Source organism: Dermacentor variabilis, chromosome 9, assembly GCF_050947875.1.
Source record: "Dermacentor variabilis isolate Ectoservices chromosome 9, ASM5094787v1, whole genome shotgun sequence".
In the NCBI taxonomy this organism is placed as follows: Eukaryota; Metazoa; Arthropoda; class Arachnida; order Ixodida; family Ixodidae; genus Dermacentor; species Dermacentor variabilis.
The window spans coordinates 129,196,614-129,220,914 of record NC_134576.1 but is presented as its reverse complement, the minus strand read 5'-3'; the positions used below and the strand labels follow the sequence as shown (position 1 = coordinate 129,220,914).

General features: G+C 45.5%; 2 protein-coding genes and 1 long non-coding RNA gene across 3 annotated transcripts in view; 1 reads left to right on the top strand and 2 right to left on the bottom strand.

The window, feature by feature from the left end:
- Positions 1-24,301, top strand: part of LOC142557480 (uncharacterized) — a 272,981-nt gene that overhangs the window by 13,202 nt on the left and 235,478 nt on the right. The window contains exon 4 of the long non-coding RNA XR_012822773.1: positions 12,401-12,534. This is a non-coding gene — a long non-coding RNA (uncharacterized LOC142557480). The remainder of the gene's footprint in view (positions 1-12,400; positions 12,535-24,301) is intronic.
- Positions 402-7,334, bottom strand: LOC142557473 (uncharacterized). The gene is made up of 2 exons (XM_075669349.1): positions 5,780-7,334; positions 402-2,653 (listed from the first exon to the last, which is right to left on the bottom strand). The coding sequence occupies exons 1-2, from the start codon at positions 7,015-7,017 to the stop codon at positions 1,699-1,701; spliced, it is 2,193 nt and encodes a 730-aa protein (XP_075525464.1). The 5' UTR covers positions 7,018-7,334; the 3' UTR covers positions 402-1,698.
- Positions 13,622-20,546, bottom strand: LOC142557478 (uncharacterized). Its single transcript, XM_075669357.1, has 2 exons — positions 19,004-20,546; positions 13,622-15,878 (listed from the first exon to the last, which is right to left on the bottom strand). The coding sequence occupies exons 1-2, from the start codon at positions 20,239-20,241 to the stop codon at positions 14,924-14,926; spliced, it is 2,193 nt and encodes a 730-aa protein (XP_075525472.1). The 5' UTR covers positions 20,242-20,546; the 3' UTR covers positions 13,622-14,923.

Sequence of the window (24,301 nt, the reverse complement as noted above, 5' to 3'; positions counted from 1 at the left end):
ACCGTCATATTTATGCTGTCTTTTGTTTCTATTTTTTGGAAACTAAGGTTAACATCAGTGAGGTTAACACCTACAAAATAGTTCCAGCAGCGACAAAATGTTTTAGCTACTTGCCATTGCGGAGTAGAATAATAAAACTCCCCACATACACAGCTACTAGTCTACACTTTGTTAAAGGGTTGGTCTCTATGCAGTGTTTTATGATGTACAGGGGACACAATACACAAAGTGAGACTGCAATTTTCAAAACACGCTTTTATAGTGCTTTCTGTCTACAAATGTTTCGTTAATTGGCCCTTCAAACTTGCCCTGCACAGTACAGATAAAGGGAAGACGACTGCCACTGGGACAACTAAAGCAGCAATATCCAGTTACCAACATGCAACAGAGACAAAAAACCATTAGCATGACATAGATGCAGTGTTTATTGTAATTTCACATCAGTAAACAATGCCACACTACCCGCACTTCACAGTGCTTGACAATGAATGAAGCAGTACTAAGTAACAAATAATACGACAAGCAACTTACATTTATACAGTATGAATCCAAAGAAGTCTTAATTGCCTTCATCAAGGTATCACAGAATATGCACAGGATGAAAGTTCCCGTTAAAATGAAATCAGCCTTACCCAGAAGTGCACAGCTATGGTATGGCAATTCAGAACACCCAGAAATTTCATCAAAATAAATGTAATGAATTATCTAACAAACAACAATCTATCTACAATGAACATATATAAAGGGCAGAAATTAAAAAAATTATCTGAGGGAGACAAATGCTGCCAGCTTTTTAGTATTACAAAAGCAGCACAGAATTACTGCTGAGCAGCAGAGCCCCCAACAAGTGTAGAGCTTTGTCATAATTCATTATACACTCCATTAAAGAATTGGCAAGAAAGTACAGTGCTCAATTGGCACGTGGTTCCCAGTAGTCGGCATTCGTTTCATAGCGAATTCCTAATTAAGCACAAACAGCATATCCTGCAGAATAGCTCAACAATTATAAATTTATCCTGAAAGGTGCCCTATATAGGTGTGAGCATTTTGAGTGGACAAGCACAGTATGTTCGAACGTCTGGCCATGATTATGTGTGCCAAACATTGCTCCGCTGACTTATGGAAACATTGAACTTGGCAGAAATAATTGCAGGAAGAGAGTAGAAGCAAGGCAGAACACATGCTTCCGTGCCTCAACATGCCTCTGTTCCCGATACATTACAAACTACCTAGCCCAACATTCGACCATGCTAAACCATATCGAGTGAGAGGCAACAAAATTCTTTAAAAAGCGTGCACCCTCTCCGACAACGGCCCTAATCGCCTTTTCAAGAAGAGGTGACATTGGCTGCATTTTCATGATACCTAAATCAATGGTTAGTCTGGTTAGGGTTAGGGCTAGGGACTGGTTTGCATTCTCTAAACGAACATTTACAACACAGTGGGTATTAAGCACGTTTACTGAACAAAAGCAGGCTAATCATGTCAATGTACTTGGCAATCTTTGACGCCGTACTAGCATATCGGCCCTGCTGTTTCGACATAAAATTCAAGAACGACCAATTTCGCCAGGCATCATCTTATTGGTGCTAATAATGAGCCATAATAAATTATAACATAGTTGACCATGCACTGTTGTTGCCTCTGTTGAAAAATACCTACGTAAACGTGAGGCTCCACCAGATTTACCCAAATATATTACGGCTGTCTAGTAGGGTTGCTGCAATCTACAGAGACGACATCTGACAGCTTGAGATATCGTGCTATGGCAGAGAGGCACTCGTAATTCAAGGCGCGAATGTCTCGTCCATTGCCAAGGTGGAAAACAACACTTTCTCTCACAATGCCCGCTAGTTGAAAGTAGTTTGACTGAATGTAACGCTTTGCCGACACTACGGCCTTTTTTGCCTTGTCCTCAGTCTGTTCGGTCACTTTCATTACGTGTGGAACAAGCGACGCCTTTTCACTGAGGGCTTCGAATGCCACGGCAGCCTGCCTATCTAGCCTCTGGTGTGTGACAAATCTCACAGCCATGTTCAGAAGGCTGGTGTTTCGTCGAATGGAGGTGAACATACGGGAAGACACATGGTTTGCATTTGGCACGGGGTCCAGCGTCAAATCCACGATAGACTGGTTTTCCACCAGGGCACGCGAAAGAATGGCAAGACGTTTGGTGCGTATGGAGTCCTCAGTGTTCAACTTCAGGTTGGTGATTGCGGTGTTCTTTGTCAGCATAAAAGCAATCGACTTGAGCGACTTCAAGGATACTTTATAGCTGTTCAAGCTTACTTGACTCACAGTGGTATTTGTCGCGAGCGCCTTGGCGAACATGCCAAGCAGCCCATGGGTCCTAATATTAAGATTCTGGATAGTTTGATTCAAGGCGAGCACACAGCACAACGCAACAGCGACTTGTTTGCTATCTCTTAAATCGACTGTTACAGTTCGCACATATTCATTTGTGGCGAGACTTTGAAGCAGGGCACAAATGCTCGTTTCGGTAAGCTTGTGGGCATCGCTTAGGTGGAGTTCTGTGAGCGACTCTGACCCTACTGCCACGGCTGCAGACAGCAGAGGAAGGTCAGGCGCGGCCCAAGGCATCTGGATACGGCTGTAGCCTTCGGCTTGGGCCATGTCAAAGGAGAGAGTTGACCTGCGTTGAAAAGCCCACTGTCATTCATACTGCATAGGTTTAAAGAGGTTGCGTATATATTTGCTAGAGCCTGTATCAGCGTTAAGGATACTGTGTTACTGCGCATGACAATAGTTCCAAAAGAAGAAACATTTCATCTTTGAAGGGAATATTGTTTGGTAAATCATCAAATGGAACTTTTGCCATTTCCCGTGCCCGGTGTTGATGATACCATTGATTAAACCAGAGAATGTACATGGTTTTCAAGAATTGACCTATGCATAGAGTATTGGCAGGTGCCTCTCAGAGAAGAGATTAAACGGTTCACTACTTTCGTGACACCCGTTGAAGTCTATGAATAGGCTGCCTTTTGGTGCTTGAGGCTGGTTTCAGAAAATGGCTAATGAAGGATTAGACAAATTCCTAGGCCTATTTTGTAGTTTGTATATAAACAACATACTGATCTAATCACAACGAAAACAAGGTCATGACAAGCACTTCGTAGACATACTCAGTGCTCTGAGCCAAGAAAAGTTAAAGGGACCCTGAAACAATCTTGTACAACCATACTGAGTCATTAGGGAAGGTCTTCTGACCATCAATAAATGCATATAAGTGCTACCCTTCAAGCATGTAATTTATTATGAGGTTTTAAAAATGTACATCGCTACCGATCAAATGTACATTTTGATGAGCCAGGGGCGCCTGAGTTTTCCGCTGCCCCTGGCTCATCATCAATAATCTTTTCAACTTTATGGTGAACCATCGTCATTCGTAATAGCTGGAATGTTAGTTAACTTGTTAGATTAATTTTCTAGATCTGGCTGGGCTCGAAGCCCATCCAGATCTACCCAGGCGAAGGTACACAAAGCATTGATTGCAGGCTACGAGAGGCCACCCATGTGCCGCCATGCCACTCAGTTGGCGACGCCAAACTTGGCTTGTCTCATCTAGGCATGGCATTGTCTGCGGCACTGTGAACGAAGGGGGAGAGTGCTCATAGATAGTTCTGTAAAATTGTGGTGAAACTCTACAGCGCACAACCAAAAAGAAAAAAAAAAAAGAACTGAGTGAACTGTGAGAGACAGCAAAGGAACCTGATTCTCCTGTGGCACTTAACACCTGCCCTGTGTTAAAAGGGACTAGGAACAAACTTACTTACTCACTTTCCAAACACAGAACTAATACAGCAGTAATTAAGTGTATTCTATGGTGCTACTTGTGTGAATTTTTTGCAGGAGTGTAACTATCAACACATTATTTTTTGTAAACGTATAAAAAATTTTGCACTTGGTTAAGCATTTCTCTAAATATTTAAAAGGTTTTGCACTTGGTTACAGCAATAATGGCCCTTTGTTTGGCTAGTTAAGCTCTGCACCACCAGGTGGCTGGGCCGTGCAGACAGATCAGGCCACTCACTTAAGTCTATGCCAAAGCTCCTTCATCACAGCAATAGTTGCATGGAGGGACTTTAGTTTACGCGTTCACTCATCCAGCTCATAACGCATGCTGTTTCGACAGCTGCCGCTTGAGATCGACCGCCCGGCAGCTCGCAGTGACATTGGAGAGGCTTTGCGTGCTGGCTCTGAAACAACCAGAAGTAGACATGACATCCCATCATGATGCAAAGCCAGTGAAGGTGTAGCTTAGCTCCGATCACTTGCTGAACAAGTCGAGGAGAAAAGCAAGGCTATGGTGGACGGAAACTTGGAATTGTCCATAGCTCTCTTAATATGAGAGGCCTCACACAAATTGCGATGCAGATGTTTCCTACATGTCTACAAACTTTGTCCAAACCGTTTCAGGGACTCTCTGAAGATAAAAAGAAAAAGTCAGTTTTTCCTAAGAAATATAGTATTCTTACTAAGAATGTTTGATGGCTGCACTAAGAGCATGAAAGGAATCAGTTCAACGTATACGCTAGCTTGTGAAGCCCCACGACCTACAATTACTGTCTGCCTTTCTAGGATTAGTGGGGCATTTCAGAACTCCCATTCCAGGGTATGTAACAAAGACTACATGCTTGACTTGACAGCCATACTGGAGAAGTCAAAGTATGGCCAAAGGAATGCTACTAGACGTAAAAGTACTTTGTACACATGTTCCCCCTGATTTTAGCCTTCCATTCGTAATCTGCACAGATGCTTCAAATTTTGTAAATGTACTGCACCAGAGAGACTTGATGGGGCCATCTCATTATCAGCTGAAAGTTACTAGATATTATTTTTACACCTTTTCGATAGGTCAAGGCAGTCACCCTACCACTGAAACAGAGGTGCAAGCGGTGGTCATGGCTATTCGTTATTTCCATTCCTACTTGGAAGGGCGCCAACTCGAATTATTCACCGGTAATCAAGCTTTCAACCACTTCTTAAGTTTAGCCCAACCAAATTGACGACCTGTGAGATGAATAGGCGAAATGCAGCAATTCACTTTTGACGTCACGTACCGGCCCGGGGAAAAACTGCCAGATGCAGATGCCCTGTAAGGACTCCACATACAGGTGAAAGACCAGCATGCGTACATAAATTACTTGGCTCCTTGAGAAGGCACCACGGAGGTAGCACTGCAGAATAGGACGCTACATGTTCCAGAATCAGCTACACCACTCACTGCCTTTCATACAATAAAGGTCCTGTAAACTGAATGTATGCATTTGCCAAGGTAAGGCTTGTTTGAGTTGGACGCACACTTTTGTGTGAACCATTAGAGAAGGGAAGGAATCCTAAAGCTGCTTTTCAGGACAATAGGAAGTTTTATGAGTAGCGCCTCCCTGTTGCTTTACGTCACCAAAAAGCCAAACTTGTTTGTACAACCTTTACATTCTTTTATTACTCTCAACATTCAAATGCCTGGCTGATAGCACCCCCTCACTTTTGTTTCCCTATTTCTACAGCACCCTAATCTAAATGTTCTTTTTGGTATAATTCTGAAGCACTTATTTCGGCTCTGGCCAGGAACAGTGGCACCTGCTCTTTCAGCAAAAAGCAGCTATACAACCCTACATGTGGCAACCCTACATTCAACAACATAGAAAATAAGACCGTATAAAAGAACAGTGACATGCAGAAATTGGCCATGAAAACTGTTCTTTTACATTTGCATGGCTTTGAACACATCTGCTTGTTGGATGGGCAATTTAGTTACCTTTCCTCTTGTGTAGCATGAACTTCAGAAAACAGCACACTCTTTAGCGTCTGGTTATTTTGCAGCATACTGCAGAACGTCTTGATAGCACGTGCAGTCACGAAGTTCTTCCTCAGATCCAGCAACTCGAGAGCAGAGTTCTCCTTAAGGTTATTAGCAAGTGTCACCATTGAGCCTTCATCGACATAAGTGCCCATTAATTCCAACTTTCTCAGCCCTTCGTTGCTAACCAGTGCTGTCGCGAGTGACTCCGCATTACTGTGGTTGATGTTGCAACCGTTCAGGTCCAAGTGCTTCAGGGTCTTGTTCGCTATTAGCGCTTCAAAAAGGGGCACCAAGCGCGTGTCACGCTGGCAAATGTGAAGCTCCAGTAGGGACGTATTGGCCTTGAGTGCCTCTGCTAAGGTGAATAGGTTGACGTTGTCTTCCAGACACTGGTCGAGCGTCAGTTTGGTCAAGGACTTCGCGACGCGCAGTAGCCTCGCGATAGAGTTCACGTTTTCCCGTGAAATCTTGCCCCCGACGACGGACAGCTCGCCGAGGAGGCGACAGCACTGCAGCGCTCGCAAGAGGCGCTTGACGGACTCCTGCGGCATGTCATTATCGGAGAAGGAAACCGCAGTGAGGTGGCTCGCGTTTCGTCTTAGCAAATTTGCTACGGATCTCGACATTGATGCATTGATGGTGAACCGGGACAATTCGAAGCTCTCGAGATGTCCAAGGCCAGCCAGCCCTTCGCAAAGCTCTTCTTCGCAGCAGGTCTTTTTGCCGGCACCGCGGAGCTGCAGATGCTGGACGTTGACGCTCCGGCCCAGCGCCAACGCGAGGGTGGAGGCCGGTCCATACAATAACGACCTCGGGTCTTCCATCATGATGCGCTGAACGCACCGATGCGCCTTCGGCAGCCAGCAGAAGACGTAAGCGGCGTCGTAAAGTTCGTCGTCGCCGAGCTGACGCCGATCTGTCCGCGTCGAGCGGATGGCCACCCTGGCCGGTTCGGTTTCGACAAGTTCGAAGCTCACCGGGTGCAAGACCTTGCTCCATCGGTCGAGGTCGTAGCACAGCCAGCAATCGGCGTGGCATTCGTCATACTCACAAGCGCGGTCGAAGTCCAGCCCTCGCTTTGTTAGACGAGCCACGATCTGTTCGGAGTAAGGCATGATGCTTTCGTGACCGCTAGCGGCTGTGCCTTTCTTCGCAAGGCCCGCAACTGTCTCACCTCCTTCGGTCGTCGGCATTCCCTCACAGCAGGCACAGATTCTGCTGCGACCCAATAACTTCCACACTCGGGCGGCTTGACGCACGTGTCGGTCCTTCGCACGGTGTCACAAGGGACCAAATAAAGGAAGCCAGGCACAGGGCCAAAGCATAGACTAGCCAAAGTTGCACTACGATTGCACCGCACCTTGAAAGAACATGGGGGTGACGATAACAATCAGTGGTTTCCCGACAGCTGCCGCTTCTGCGGGAACGTCGAAACAAAATAGATTTTGCGCTTACTACTAAATTGTTGTTTCTCGAATTTCGCAGGAAGATCGAGTTTTGAAGCCTACATAGAGTAAAACCTCGGATCGCACGGCAATCTGGCACGGCATCCCGCGACTACTGTCAAAATACGCGCTATTTTGCGCAAAACCACGTCAAGCCTGAGAAAAAAAAGTAAAAGCTATGTTTCTGTACAGCATAATCGTTCACTGCGGCGTATTTCATTACATAATATTTGAATCTACGCAATAATTATAATATTATATAAGGTTAATTTTTTAATGACAAAACAATAAAAATTGCAAAGCCACACAGCTTGGCTTATTTTGAGCTTCGGCTAGTTTCGATTCTGGTTTCGGCCAAGCAGCGTCGCTACTGCGGTTCTGTACATCGCAAAAAGAAACCAAACCACCAGGAAACGCGAAGTCTTTGATAGTTGGGCGAATGAAGACATGGGTCATTCTGCATCGGGCCTGATGCTACTACCCGTAACCTCGCTCGTACAAGAGATGTGCCCCTTTTTCACCGCACATCTTACTAATTTTACACACACACACACATATATATATATATATATATATATTGCTGCACGCGTGTGGCATTTGATTACTTGAACGAGGCGCATGGGCGCAATCACTCGAGAAAAGAGAAGGAAGAACGAACTGGGCTCGCGCGGTGAATCTAACCGGTCAGCGCTGCAACCGCTTTTGTAAATATAACGTGTAAATAGTTGTTCGTCTTACTGACTCGTCCTTCGCGCGTACCGTTGTGGTGGAGGTAGAACGTTCCCGTTCCTCGCCACGGAGCTCCGAAGCGGCCGCACCGTCTTCTTCTCAGCCATGGCCTCCGATGGAACCATCCCGTTGCCACCTACAGCTGCGGCTGTCGCCAACCACAACTTACGTTAAAGTTCCTATTCTCCGTGATCCAGGGACATTCTCCGCCCAAAATGGCGTTGACGTTGACGACTGGCTCAGCTTGTATGAGCGTGTTAGCCAAAGCCACGACTGGGACCCTACCATCATGCTCGCCAATATGCGATTTTTTATCTGGACGGGACACCGCGTGTCTGGTTTCACACCCATGAGGTAGAGCTCTCCGGCTGGGACATTTTCAAAGAGAGGCTTCGCGACCTATTTGGCAACCCGTCAGGTCGCCAACAGGCTGCGCGAAATGAGCTTGCCACCCGTGTCCCGTCGTCGACCAAATCGTACGTCTCCTACATACAAGAAGTGCGCGTGCTTTGCCAGAAAGCCGACGAGCACATGACCGAGGTTGAAGATGGGCCATATCCCAAAAGGCACCGCGGACGACGCCTTCAAATTGCTGGTCTATAACGATGTTTCTACCGTCGACGTCATCATCAAAGAATGCCGCCGCTTCGTCCCGCAGTTTTCCCAGCTCCCAAACACCCCTGCCACGTTCTCCTGCTCCTACCGCCACACGACCATTTCAAGAGAATTTCACACGTATCGTTTGCCATAAGATTAAAGCGGCGAGTCCGGGCCCCCTTCATCCACGACCCCTTGACGGTACCTTCGACCAAGCCGCCCCTACTATTTCCGTTATTAAAGCAGTTGTGTGTGCGGCAAGACATAGAAAACCTTGGCATCCTTAGCATATTGCGGTAAACTCCCAAAAAGTGTCCCTTTAGTAGTTACAGACCATATTTAACTTCAACACAGCATACAAATTATTCTTTTAGTTGTTTAGGGTACGGATATTTGCAAAGTAGTGCTACTTTAGTATGTAATTTTGCTAAGCAGACGCAACTTCACTATACTGCTAAGAGTAAGCTTCACAACTGCAACATGTGCCCTGAAATGAGTAGTGAAAAAGGTTAATTAGTGACTAATTTTAACTAACTACGTCAACACGACAATAAATGTCCCCCTCTACAGGTAATTTACCTGAGCAAGCCGAACAGACAATTTGCAGTTTTCCAAGTTGGCTGTATTGCAAGGCCATTTTCCAATCGACAGACTTTCGTCGACAGACTGAATTTCTTCCTCTTAACTACAGAATTTCCATGGAGAAAGTGCGAGCTTGAGGCCTTTCCTAGGACGATTCCAAAAACTTAATTTCACCACTGTCTCCACCCGCCGTACCCACATCGAGTAGAGGGGTGCGCTGGAGTTTGGTTAGTAGTGGTAAATTCGAGGCTGCCGAGTGAGAACAGTAGTTTGTTCAACTAGATTTTTGGCAAAACAGACTTCCTTGCAAATGCGCAGCCACGGCCGATCTGGAGTGCACGTCTGGTGCTGGGCACGAGACGCAAGTTCGTGATTGGCACTCCGCTTCCCTAAAGCTGCTCGAGAGTACACATTAAACTGTCGGGTCATGCCAACACATTGGCAAAGCAATTGCAGTAGAGGCAGACTTGGATCATGAGATTTCTAAACAAATAAATATGGATTGGAGCGCACCCGCTCCGAAGCATCAGGTGACCGACAGAGCCATTTTCCCAGCACCAACATATAACTGGAAAAATTCGTACCACCGCCTGTACGACGTTTTGTTTCAATCTGCTGTGTTTTGACACGTGTATTTTTCTCTTCTGACCCATTTCCATCTGCAATGCCTGTGGCCTTAATCCGGGGTTCAATAATAATAAAGCGACCTGAGAAGGTAACGACGGCACACGAAACGGAAAACGATAGGTACAATGTTTTAGGAGTAATCCACACAGCGGCGTGGATTACAAAGCGGACCGGGGTAGCATATATCATAGTTTTTATTTTCATATTACTATTATTATTATTTTATTCATTCATTCATTCATTTATTCATTCATGAAAGGCCGCAGAGGGCTGGGCCTTGGAGATTAAGAGGTACAAATGGAGTTGGGGAGGTCATGTTAATGCATCAGATAAGCGGAGCGTCTGTCGGAGTATGCTGCCGACGCAAGAGTTTGGGCCTTCGAGCTGACGATTACAATTTTACGATTCTGGCCGGAAAACGCAAAGAAATATCGGGGCAGACAAAACTGAAGAGGGCTATATCGAATGCACAAATGCGCGTGGCGTTCGATCGTGGTGGTGAACATCCGTGCGGTCGGTAGACGCCGTAAATAGGCTACAATTGCAACACCGTGCACCTAGTAGAGCTGGCACTACGGTCACAGAATGGAGGCAGCATCGGCGAGAGACATGCCGGTGTCGCACGGCCGCTTTCGATCGCGATTGAGCCCGATCCGGATCAAAATTTTATCCGCATGGCACTCGACCGCGATAGAAAGAGCGCCGTGTGACACCGGCATAAATCGAACATTCTTTATAGCACCCGGTTACAGAAATTAATCAGAGCGCGCACGTGAACGGCGCGGGACACAACCGACACCACATGCGCGGTTTCTAAATGCAAACAATGTTAACTTTTTTACTCCTATTTACGGAGTGAAAACACAGCGACGCAAAATCAATGTGGATTCTTGTTCGTCGGATTCTGTGGCAACGTGGCACGGCACCCGCGAATGCTGTCAAAACACGCGCTACCGAACCACGGAACACAGCATACCACACACAGAATAAAAGTGAAACGTGGGTAATAGAATAAAGAACCAACGAAATATAAAAGTAAATATAAAAATAAAATAAAGAGAAAAACCAATGAAATTTAAAATTAAAAAAACACTGTTTTGCAATGTTGGCAACATAATCGCTCACTGCGCCGTATTTGACATGTAACTTCTGATTCGGCAGGTTCTGTAGTTTCGGTTCTAGTTTCGGTCAGCCGACGGCGTTGCTGTGCTTCCGTTGCAAGATGTCATCACAAGTAGAAAACAAACTACCAGTAAGCGCAAAATCTTTCTTCAAAAGTAATAAACAAAAGTCACCACACATATCACTACTTCAAAAACAACAAAGGAAATTACTACACGCTTGCCGCTGCTCTGTTCTTGCTCAAATTACGTAGAAGGATAGCTTTCTATGGTCCAGTTGTATTGCTCCCTCCTAATTTATTTCATTCTTTCATGGCAGTAGGCATGTTTTTGAGGGAAAAGGTCCTTAATACTTACACTTGGGTGCGGCAAAAGTTCTCGCACTCTTCAAAATTCAGATGTCAAAAAGCGAAATGGCCCAAAGCAAAGAAATTTCCAGTCACAGAGCACGTGAAAGAAACCACAGTTGGAAGAGGCAAGGACCTGCTCAAATGCTTCGCCAGCACGGCATGCCATTACAGCATTCTCTTGACATACAAGGCACTATTCAATATCGAGCAATCTTAAGCCACCAAAATGATAGGGTATTGCCAGAAAGCCTCAAAGAAGCCAGTGGCAGCGGAAGAATTGCCTTAAGATTTTCCCGTTATCAATCGGCGATAAATTCTGGCACAATCGCTTCTGATGGAAAGAGGCCACTAGTTCTCATGGAGAAAGGAGCGAAAGTAAATGGAACAAACTACCTGAAAGTTGTCCTGAAGGAGGAGATACTGCCTTGGGCCTGATAATATTTCAGAAAGTGTCAGTGAACGTATCAGTGGGATTCTGCTCCAGTTCACTAGGCGAAGATGGTGCAACGATGGTGCACAAAGAACTTCCCCGATTTCATTTCCACGTTAGTACGGCCCTCAAACAGCCCAGATCTAAACCACCCTGACTTATCATTTGTGCATGTGTAAAATAGCAGAGCTCTATCTACTCTTCACCACAATTGGGCTTCTTCTCTTCATTGGATGTTGAAAAAAGCATGGAGTAAATTAGATGAAGACCACATCCATGTGCTGCCATCTGTGCATTTCCGAAACGACTTGAGGCTTGCATTTGCACAAAATGTGGACTCTTCTGAAAGCATATTTGGACTTGTAAAGTAGAACAGGACACATAATGTTAACATCGTCTTTTTTTTTTTTTGCAATGCATTGCAACCATAGTTATGGGTCTTTATTTGAGTGCAAAAACTTTTGCCACACCCTGTAGTTACAAAATACACTGCATCTAGATATGTAGCAGTGCATTGTAGTGCCAAGTGAATGAAGTGGGTTGATATATTGATTCGATGCTTTGTGCACGTTTATGAGGCTATGATCCCATCTGGTATTGTATTTCAAACCTTACAACTGTGCTCGATTGTTACTTTGCTTTCTTTGTAGCACACCGAGTATGAGCTCTAGATGAGAATGATCTATTCTTTGCAGTTCCCTCATTTACGCAGTGCAACCAGAGGAATTATATAACACGATTATCACTGAAAGACCACATTCGTTGTGAGTAGCAAGAGAAATTCTTCAGAGGTAACTTCTGCAATTGAAAGCACAGAGACATTGCACAGGTAAAATGTAAGAACATCTTTATTGCAGCAACTTCTCAACTGACAAATTAGCATGAACAACGTACTGCACTGCATACTCAAGGTTAGTGCAAATGTAGAAATCAGCTTGCAACGTTTCCACAGCGCTGGATACCCTGTTTTGCAGAGCAGAGGAATACAATTTCTTCTTGGTTTCTGCAGGCACATTGCAATGTCTAAAACAAGATAGCACCAGAACCTACCTACTGGAATAGTATCACTGCTTGTCTAGATGGCTGCACCGTGCAGGCTGCTCACATTTACGCTAAAGCCCCTTCATCACACATGTCCAGCAGTGCAAGCACTCGCATTCAACCATTACTAATTCAAGTACGTGCGATTGCTGAAGTGCTGTCAATGAATACCATCTCACAGTTATGCTCTAATCTGCCTTTATCCTGGCTTGTCAGTGCAATATTGCCATTGGTTGTCACTGCAGCACAGTCACTTTCTTTGTAAAATATCATTTGAAGATGCTTCCACCTTTTCATATCCACCATCGGTAACCACGATCAAGCTACTGCAAATGCCGTCATATCGCTTATCATAATGAAAGTGCAAACAACTTATAATACTGCTCATAATAATGCTTTTCTTTCCATATGGAATTGGTCAAAGTGAAAGTGCAAACAGCTAAAGAGAAAATACAAAATGAAGAGAATCGGAGCACCTTCATAGTGGTGCTGTCTTTTGTTTCTATTTTTTGGAAACTAAGGTTAACATCAGTGAGGTTGACACCTACAAAATAGTTCCAGCAGCGACAAAATGTTTTAGCTACTTGCCATTGCGGAGTAGAATAATAAAACTCCCCACATACGCAGCTACTAGTCTACACTTTGTTAAAGGGTTGGTCTCTATGCAGTGTTTTATGATGTACAGGGGACACAATACACAAAGTGAGACTGCAATTTTCAAAACACGCTTTTATAGTGCTTTCTGTCTACAAATGTTTCGTTAATTGGCCCTTCAAACTTGCCCTGCACAGTACAGATAAAGGGAAGACGACTGCCACTGGGACAACTAAAGCAGCAATATCCAGTTACCAACATGCAACAGAGACAAAAAACCATTAGCATGACATAGATGCAGTGTTTATTGTAATTTCACATCAGTAAACAATGCCACACTACCCGCACTTCACAGTGCTTGACAATGAATGAAGCAGTACTAAGTAACAAATAATACGACAAGCAACTTACATTTATACAGTATGAATCCAAAGAAGTCTTAATTGCCTTCATCAAGGTATCACAGAATATGCACAGGATGAAAGTTCCCGTTAAAATGAAATCAGCCTTACCCAGAAGTGCACAGCTATGGTATGGCAATTCAGAACACCCAGAAATACAATTTTGTCAAAATAAATGTAATGAATTATCTAACAAACAACAATCTATCTACAATGAACATATATAAAGGGCAGAAATTAAAAAAATTATTTGAGGCAGACAAATGCTGCCAGCTTTTTAGTATCACAAAAGCAGCACAGAATTACTGCTGAGCAGCAGAGCCCCCAACAAGTGTAGAGCTTTGACATAATTCATTATACACTCCATTAAAGAATTGGCAAGAAAGTACAGTGCTCAATTGGCACGTGGTTCCCTGTAGTAGGCATTCGTTTCATAGCGAATTCCTAATTAAGCACAAACAGCATATCCTGCAGAATAGCTCGACAATTATAAATTTATCCTGAAAGGTGCCCTATATAGGTGTGAGCATTTTGAGTGGACAAGCACAGTATGTTCGAACGTCTGGCCATGATTATGTGTGCCAAACATTGCGCCGCTGACTCATGGAAACATTGAACTTGGCAGAAATAATTGCAGGAAGAGAGTAGAAGCAAGGCAGAACACATGCTTCCGTGCCTCAACATGCCTCTGTTCCCGATACATTACAAACTACCTAGCCCAACATTCGACCATGCTAAACCATATCGAGTGAGAGGCAACAAAATTCTTTAAAAAGCGTGCACCCTCTCCGACAACGGCCCTAATCGCCTTTTCAAGAAGAGGTGACATTGGCTGCATTTTCATGATACCTAAATCAATGGTTAGTCTGGTTAGGGTTAGGGCTAGGGACTGGTTTGCATTCTCTAAACGAACATTTACAACACAGTGGGTATTAAGCACGTTTACTGAACAAAAGCAGGCTAATCATGTCAATGTACTTGGCAATCTTTGACGCCGTACTAGCATATCGGCCCTGCTGTTTCGACATAAAATTCAAGAACGACCAATTTCACCAGGCATCATGTTATTGGTGCTAATAATGTGCCATAATAAATTATAACATAGTTGACCATGCACTGTTGTTGCCTCTGTTGAAAAATACCTACGTAAACGTGAGGCTCCACCAGATTTACCCAAATATATTACGGCTGTCTAGTAGGGTTGCTGCAATCTACAGAGACGACATCTGACAGCTTGAGATATCGTGCTATGGCAGAGAGGCACTCGTAATTCAAGGCGCGAATGTCTCGTCCATTGCCAAGGTGGAAAACAACACTTTCTCTCACAATGCCCGCTAGTTGAAAGTAGTTTGACTGAATGTAACGCTTTGCCGTCACTACGGCCTTTTTTGCCTCGTCCTCACTCTGTTCGGTCACTTTCATTACGTGTGGAACAAGCGACGCCTTTTCACTGAGGGCTTCGAATGCCACGGCAGCCTGCCTATCTAGCCTCTGGTCTGTGACAAATCTCACAGCCATGTTCAGAAGGCTGGTGTTTCGTCGAATGGAGGTGAACATACGGGAAGACACATGGTTTGCATTTGGCACGGGGTCCAGCATCAAATCCACGATAGACTGGTTTTCCACCAGGGCACGCGAAAGGATGGCAAGACGTTTGGTGCGTATGGAGTCCTCAGTGTTCAACTTCAGGTTGGTGATTGCGGTGTTCTTTGTCAGCATAAAAGCAATCGACTTGAGCGACTTCAAGGATACTTTATAGCTGTTCAAGCTTACTTGACTCACAGTGGTATTTGTCGCAAGCGCCTTGGCGAACATGCCAAGCAGCCCATCGGTCCTAATATTAAGATTCTGGATAGTTTGATTCAAGGCGAGCACACAGCACAACGCAACAGCGACTTGTTTGCTATCTCTTAAATCGACTGTTACAGTTCGCACATATTCATTTGTGGCGAGACTTTGAAGCAGGGCACAAATGCTCGTTTCGGTAAGCTCGTGGGCATCGCTTAGGTGGAGTTCTGTGAGCGACTCTGACCCAACTGCCACGGCTGCAGACAGCAGAGGAAGGTCAGGCGCGGCCCAAGGCATCTGGATACGGCTGTAGCCTTCGGCTTGGGCCATGTCAAAGGAGAGAGTTGACCTGCGTTGAAAAGCCCACTGTCATTCATACTGCATAGGTTTAAAGAGGTTGCGTATATATTTGCTAGAGCCTGTATCAGCGTTAAGGATACTGTATTACTGCGCATGACAATAGTTCCAAAAGAAGAAACATTTCATCTTTGAAGGGAATATTGTTTGGTAAATCATCAAATGGAACTTTTGCCATTTCCCGTGCCCGGTGTTGATGATACCATTGATTAAACCAGAGAATGTACATGGTTTTCAAGAATTGACCTATGCATAGAGTATTGGCAGGTGCCTCTCAGAGAAGAGATTAAACGGTTCACTACTTTCGTGACACCCGTTGAAGTCTATGAATAGGCTGCCTTTTGGTGCTTGAGGCTGGTTTCAGAAAATGGCTAATGAAGGATTAGACAAATTCCTAGGCCTATTTTGTAGTTTGTATATAAACAACATACTGATCTAATCACAACGAAAACAAGGTCATGACAAGCACTTCGTAGACATACTCAGTGCTCTGAGCCAAGAAAAGTTAAAGGGACCCTGAAACAATCTTGTACAACCATACTGAGTCATTAGGGAAGGTCTTCTGACCATCAATAAATGCATATAAGTGCTACCCTTCAAGCATGTAATTTATTATGAGGTTTTAAAAATGTACATCGCTACCGATCAAATGTACATTTTGATGAGCCAGGGGCGCCCGAGTTTTCCGCTGCCCCTGGCTCATCATCAATAATCTTTTCAACTTTATGGTGAACCATCGTCATTCGTAATAGCTGGAATGTTAGTTAACTTGTTAGATTAATTTTCTAGATCTGGCTGGGCTCGAAGCCCATCCAGATCTACCCAGGCGAAGGTACACAAAGCATTGATTGCAGGCTACGAGAGGCCACCCATGTGCCGCCATGCCACTCAGTTGGCGACGCCAAACTTGGCTTCTCTCATCTAGGCATGGCATTGTCTGCGGCACTGTGAACGAAGGGGGAGAGTGCTCATAGATAGTTCTGTAAAATTGTGGTGAAACTCTACAGCGCACAACCAAAAAGAAAAAAAAAAAAGAACTGAGTGAACTGTGAGAGACAGCAAAGGAACCTGATTCTCCTGTGGCACTTAACACCTGCCCTGTGTTAAAAGGGACTAGGAACAAACTTACTTACTCACTTACCAAACACAGAACTAATACAGCAGTAATTAAGTGTATTCTATGGTGCTACTTGTGTGAATTTTTTGCAGGAGTGTAACTATCAACACATTATTTTTTGTAAACGTATAAAAAATTTTGCACTTGGTTAAGCATTTCTCTAAATATTTAAAAGGTTTTGCACTTGGTTACAGCAATAATGGCCCTTTGTTTGGCTAGTTAAGCTCTGCACCACCAGGTGGCTGGGCCGTGCAGACAGATCAGGCCACTCACTTAAGTCTATGCCAAAGCTCCTTCATCACAGCAATAGTTGCATGGAGGGACTTTAGTTTACGCGTTCACTCATCCAGCTCATAACGCATGCTGTTTCGACAGCTGCCGCTTGAGATCGACCGCCCGGCAGCTCGCAGTGACATTGGAGAGGCTTTGCGTGCTGGCTCTGAAACAACCAGAAGTAGACATGACATCCCATCATGATGCAAAGCCAGTGAAGGTGTAGCTTAGCTCCGATCACTTGCTGAACAAGTCGAGGAGAAAAGCAAGGCTATGGTGGACGGAAACTTGGAATTGTCCATAGCTCTCTTAATATGAGAGGCCTCACACAAATTGCGATGCAGATGTTTCCTACATGTCTACAAACTTTGTCCAAACCGTTTCAGGGACTCTCTGAAGATAAAAAGAAAAAGTCAGTTTTTCCTAAGAAATATAGTATTCTTACTAAGAATGTTTGATGGCTGCACTAAGAGCATGAAAGGAATCAGTTCAACGTATACGCTAGCTTGTGAAGCCCCACGACCTACAATTACTGTCTGCCTTTCTAGGATTAGTGGGGCATTTCAGAACTCCCATTCCAGGGTATGTAACAAAGACTACATGCTTGACTTGACAGCCATACTGGAGAAGTCAAAGTATGGCCAAAGGAATGCTACTAGACGTAAAAGTACTTTGTACACATGTTCCCCCTGATTTTAGCCTTCCATTCGTAATCTGCACAGATGCTTCAAATTTTGTAAATGTACTGCACCAGAGAGACTTGATGGGGCCATCTCATTATCAGCTGAAAGTTACTAGATATTATTTTTACACCTTTTCGATAGGTCAAGGCAGTCACCCTACCACTGAAACAGAGGTGCTAGCGGTGGTCATGGCTATTCGTTATTTCCATTCCTACTTGGAAGGGCGCCAACTCGAATTATTCACCGGTAATCAAGCTTTCAACCACTTCTTAAGTTTAGCCCAACCAAATTGACGACCTGTGAGATGAATAGGCGAAATGCAGCAATTCACTTTTGACGTCACGTACCGGCCCGGGGAAAAACTGCCAGATGCAGATGCCCTGTAAGGACTCTACATACAGGTGAAGGACCAGCATGCGTACATAAATTACTTGGCTCCTTGAGAAGGCACCACGGAGGTAGCACTGCAGAATAGGACGCTACATGTTCCAGAATCAGCTACACCACTGACTGCCTTTCATACAATAAAGGTCCTGTAAACTGAATGTATGCATTTGCCAAGGTAAGGCTTGTTTGAGTTGGACGCACACTTTTGTGTGAACCATTAGAGAAGGGAAGGAATCCTAAAGCTGCTTTTCAGGACAATAGGAAGTTTTATGAGTAGCGCCTCCCTGTTGCTTTACGTCACCAAAAAGCCAAACTTGTTTGTACAACCTTTACATTCTTTTATGACTCTCAACATTGAAATGCCTGGCTGATAGCACCCCCTCACTTTTGTTTCCCTATTTCTACAGCACCCTAATCTAAATGTTCTTTTTGTATAATTCTGAAGCACTTATTTCGGCTCTGGCCAGGAACAGTGGCACCTGCTCTTTCAGCAAAAAGCAGCTATACAACCCTACATGTGGCAACCCTACATTCAACAACATAGAAAATAAAACCGTATAACAGAACAGTGACATGCAGAAATTGGCCATGAAAACTGTTCTTTTACATTTGCATGGCTTTGAACACATCTGCTTGTCGGATGGGCAATTTAGTTACCTTTCCTCTTGTGTAGCATGAACTTCAGAAAACAGCACACTCTTTAGCGTCTGGTTATTTTGCAGCATACTGCAGAACGTCTTGATAGCACGTACAGTCACGAAGTTCCTCCTCAGATCCAGCAACTCGAGAGCAGAGTTCTCTTTAAGCTTATTAGCAAGTGTCACCATTGAGCCTTCATCGACATAAGTGCCCATTAATTCCAACTTTCTCAGCCCTTCGTTGCTACCCAGTGCTGTCGCGAGTGACTCTGCATTACTGCGGTTGATGTTGCAACCGTTCAGGTCCAAGTGCTTCAGGGTCTTGTTCGCTATTAGCGCTTCAAAAAGGGGCACCAAGCGCGTGTCACGCTGGCAAATGTGAAGCTCCAGTAGGGACGTATTGGCCTTGAGTGCCTCTGCTAAGGTGAATAGGTTGACGTTGTCTTCCAGACACTGGTCGAGCGTCAGTTTGGTCAAGGACTTCGCGACGCGCAGTAGCCTCGCGATAGAGTTCACGTTTTCCCGTGAAATCTTGCCCCCGACGACGGACAGCTCGCCGAGGAGGCGACAGCACTGCAGCGCTCGCAAGAGGCGCTTGACGGACTCCTGCGGCATGTCATTATCGGAGAAGGAAACCGCAGTGAGGTGGCTCGCGTTTCGTCTTAGCAAATTTGCTACGGATCTCGACATTGATGCATTGATGGTGAACCGGGACAATTCGAAGCTCTCGAGATGTCCAAGGCCAGCCAGCCCTTCGCAAAGCTCTTCTTCGCAGCAGGTCTTTTTGCCGGCACCGCGGAGCTGCAGATGCTGGACGTTGACGCTCCGGCCCAGCGCCAACGCGAGGGTGGAGGCCGGTCCATACAATAACGACCTCGGGTCTTCCATCATGATGCGCTGAACGCACCGATGCGCCTTCGGCAGCCAGCAGAAGACGTAAGCGGCGTCGTAAAGTTCGTCGTCGCCGAGCTGACGCCGATCTGTCCGCGTCGAGCGGATGGCCACCCTGGCCGGTTCGGTTTCGACAAGTTCGAAGCTCACCGGGTGCAAGACCTTGCTCCATCGGTCGAGGTCGTAGCACAGCCAGCAATCGGCGTGGCATTCGTCATACTCACAAGCGCGGTCGAAGTCCAGCCCTCGCTTTGTTAGACGAGCCACGATCTGTTCGGAGTAAGGCATGATGCTTTCGTGACCGCTAGCGGCTGTGCCTTTCTTCGCAAGGCCCGCAACTGTCTCACCTCCTTCGGTCGTCGGCATTCCCTCACAGCAGGCACAGATTCTGCTGCGACCCAATAACTTCCACACTCGGGCGGCTTGACGCACGTGTCGGTCCTTCGCACGGTGTCACAAGGGACCAAATAAAGGAAGCCAGGCACAGGGCCAAAGCATAGACTAGCCAAAGTTGCACTACGATTGCACCGCACCTTGAAAGAACATGGGGGTGACGATAACAATCAGTGGTTTCCCGACAGCTGCCGCTTCTGCGGGAACGTCGAAACAAAATAGATTTTGCGCTTACTACTAAATTGTTGTTTCTCGAATTTCGCAGGAAGATCGAGTTTTGAAGCCTACATAGAGTAAAACCTCGGATCGCACGGCAATCTGGCACGGCATCCCGCGACTACTGTCAAAATACGCGCTATTTTGCGCAAAACCACGTCAAGCCTGAGAAAAAAAAGTAAAAGCTATGTTTCTGTACAGCATAATCGTTCACTGCGGCGTATTTCATTACATAATATTTGAATCTACGCAATAATTATAATATTATATAAGGTTAATTTTTTAATGACAAAACAATAAAAATTGCAAAGCCACACAGCTTGGCTTATTTTGAGCTTCGGCTAGTTGCGATTCTGGTTTCGGCCAAGCAGCGTCGCTACTGCGGTTCTGTACATCGCAAAAAGAAACCAAACCACCAGGAAACGCGAAGTCTTTGATAGTTGGGCGAATGAAGACATGGGTCATTCTGCATCGGGCCTGATGCTACTACCCGTAACCTCGCTCGTACAAGAGATGTGCCCCTTTTTCACCGCACATCTTACTAATTTTACACACACACACACATATATATATATATATATATATATTGCTGCACGCGTGTGGCATTTGATTACTTGAACGAGGCGCATGGGCGCAATCACTCGAGAAAAGAGAAGGAAGAACGAACTGGGCTCGCGCGGTGAATCTAACCGGTCAGCGCTGCAACCGCTTTTGTAAATATAACGTGTAAATAGTTGTTCGTCTTACTGACTCGTCCTTCGCGCGTGCCGTTGTGGTGGAGGTAGAACGTTCCCGTTCCTCGCCACGGAGCTCCGAAGCGGCCGCACCGTCTTCTTCTCAGCCATGGCCTCCGATGGAACCATCCCGTTGCCACCTACAGCTGCGGCTTTCGCCAACCACAACTTACGTTAAAGTTCCTAGTCTCCGTGATCCAGGGACATTCTCCGCCCAAAATGGCGTTGACGTTGACGACTGGCTCAGCTCGTATGAGCGTGTTAGCCAAAGCCACAAGTGGGACCCTACAATCATGCTCGCCAATGTGCGATTTTTTATCTGGACGGGACACCGCGTGTCTGGTTTCACACCCATGAGGTAGAGCTCTCCGGCTGGGACATTTTCAAAGAGAGGCTTCGCGACCTATTTGGCAACCCGTCAGGTCGCCAACAGGCTGCGCGAAAAGAGCTTGCCACCCGTGTCCCGTCGTCGACCAAATCGTACGTCTCCTACATACAAGAAGTGCGCGTGCTTTGCCAGAAAGCCGACGAGCACATGACCGAGGTTGAAGATGGGCCATATCCCAAAAGGCACCGCGGACGACGCCTTCAAATTGCTGGTCTATAACGATGTTTCTACCGTCGACGTCATCATCAAAGAATGCCGCCGCTTCGTCCCGCAGTTTTCCCAGCTCCCAAACACCCCTGCCACGTTCTCCTGCTCCTACCGCCACACGACCATTTCAAGAGAATTTCACACGTATCGTTTGCCATAAGATTAAAGCGGCGAGTCCGGGCCCCCTTCATCCACGACCCCTTGACGGTACCTTCGACCAAGCCGCCCCTACTATTTCCGTTATTAAAGCAGTTGTGCGGCAAGACATAGAAAACCTTGGCATCCTTGGCATATTGCGGTAAACTCCCCAAAAGTGTCCCTTTAGTAGTTACAGACCATATTTAACTTCAACACAGCATACAAATTATTCTTTTAGTTGTTTAGGGTACGGATATTTGCAAAGTAGTGCTACTTTAGTATGTAATTTTGCTAAGCAGACGCAACTTCACTATACTGCTAAGAGTAAGCTTCACAACTGCAACATGTGCCCTGAAATGAGTAGTGAAAAAGGTTAATTAGTGACTAATTTTAACTAACTACGTCAACACGACAATAAATGTCCCCCTCTACAGGTAATTTACCTGAGCAAGCCGAACAGACAATTTGCAGTTTTCCAAGTTGGCTGTACTGCAAGGCCATTCTCCAATCGACGGACTTTCGTCGACAGACTGAATTTCTTCCTCTTAACTACAGAATTTCCATGGAGAAAGTGCGAGCTTGAGGCCTTTCCTAGGACGATTCCAAAAACTTAATTTCACCACTGTCTCCACCCGCCGTACCCACATCGAGTAGAGGGGTGCGCTGGAGTTTGGTTAGTAGTGGTAAATTCGAGGCTGCCGAGTGAGAACAGTAGTTTGTTCAACTAGATTTTTGGCAAAACAGACTTCCTTGCAAATGCGCAGCCACGGCCGATCTGGAGTGCACGTCTGGTGCTGGGCACGAGACGCAAGTTCGTGATTGGCACTCCGCTTCCCTAAAGCTGCTCGAGAGTACACATTAAACTGTCGGGTCATGCCAACACATTGGCAAAGCAATTGCAGTAGAGGCAGACTTGGATCATGAGATTTCTAAACAAATAAATATGGATTGGAGCGCACCCGCTCCGAAGCATCAGGTGACCGACAGAGCCATTTTCCCAGCACCAACATATAACTGGAAAAATTCGTACCACCGCCTGTACGACGTTTTGTTTCAATCTGCTGTGTTTTGACACGTGTATTTTTCTCTTCTGACCCATTTCCATCTGCAATGCCTGTGGCCTTAATCCGGGGTTCAATAATAATAAAGCGACCTGAGAAGGTAACGACGGCACACGAAACGGAAAACGATAGGTACAATGTTTTAGGAGTAATCCACACAGCGGCGTGGATTACAAAGCGGACCGGGGTAGCATATATCATAGTTTTTATTTTCATATTACTATTATTATTATTTTATTCATTCATTCATTCATTTATTCATTCATGAAAGGCCGCAGAGGGCTGGGCCTTGGAGATTAAGAGGTACAAATGGAGTTGGGGAGGTCATGTTAATGCATCAGATAAGCGGAGCGTCTGTCGGAGTATGCTGCCGACGCAAGAGTTTGGGCCTTCGAGCTGACGATTACAATTTTACGATTCTTGCCGGAAAACGCAAAGAAATATCGGGGCAGACAAAACTGAAGAGGGCTATATCGAATGCACAAATGCGCGTGGCGTTCGATCGTGGTGGTGAACATCCGTGCGGTCGGTAGACGCCGTAAATAGGCTACAATTGCAACACCGTGCACCTAGTAGAGCTGGCACTACGGTCACAGAATGGAGGCAGCATCGGCGAGAGACATGCCGGTGTCGCACGGCCGCTTTCGATCGCGATTGAGCCCGATCCGGATCAAAATTTTATCCGCATGGCACTCGACCGCGATAGAAAGAGCGCCGTGTGACACCGGCATAAATCGAACATTCTTTATAGCACCCGGTTACAGAAATTAATCAGAGCGCGCACGTGAACGGCGCGGGACACAACCGACACCACATGCGCGGTTTCTAAATGCAAACAATGTTAACTTTTTTACTCCTATTTACGGAGTGAAAACACAGCGACGCAAAATCAATGTGGATTCTTGTTCGTCGGATTCTGTGGCAACGTGGCACGGCACCCGCGAATGCTGTCAAAACACGCGCTACCGAACCACGGAACACACCATACCACACACAGAATAAAAGTGAAACGTGGGTAATAGAATAAAGAACCAACGAAATATAAAAGTAAATATAAAAATAAAATAAAGAGAAAAACCAATGAAATTTAAAATTAAAAAAACACTGTTTTGCAATGTTGGCAACATAATCGCTCACTGCGCCGTATTTGACATGTAACTTCTGATTCGGCAGGTTCTGTAGTTTCGGTTCTAGTTTCGGTCAGCCGACGGCGTTGCTGTGCTTCCGTTGCAAGATGTCATCACAAGTAGAAAACAAACTACCAGTAAGCGCAAAATCTTTCTTCAAAA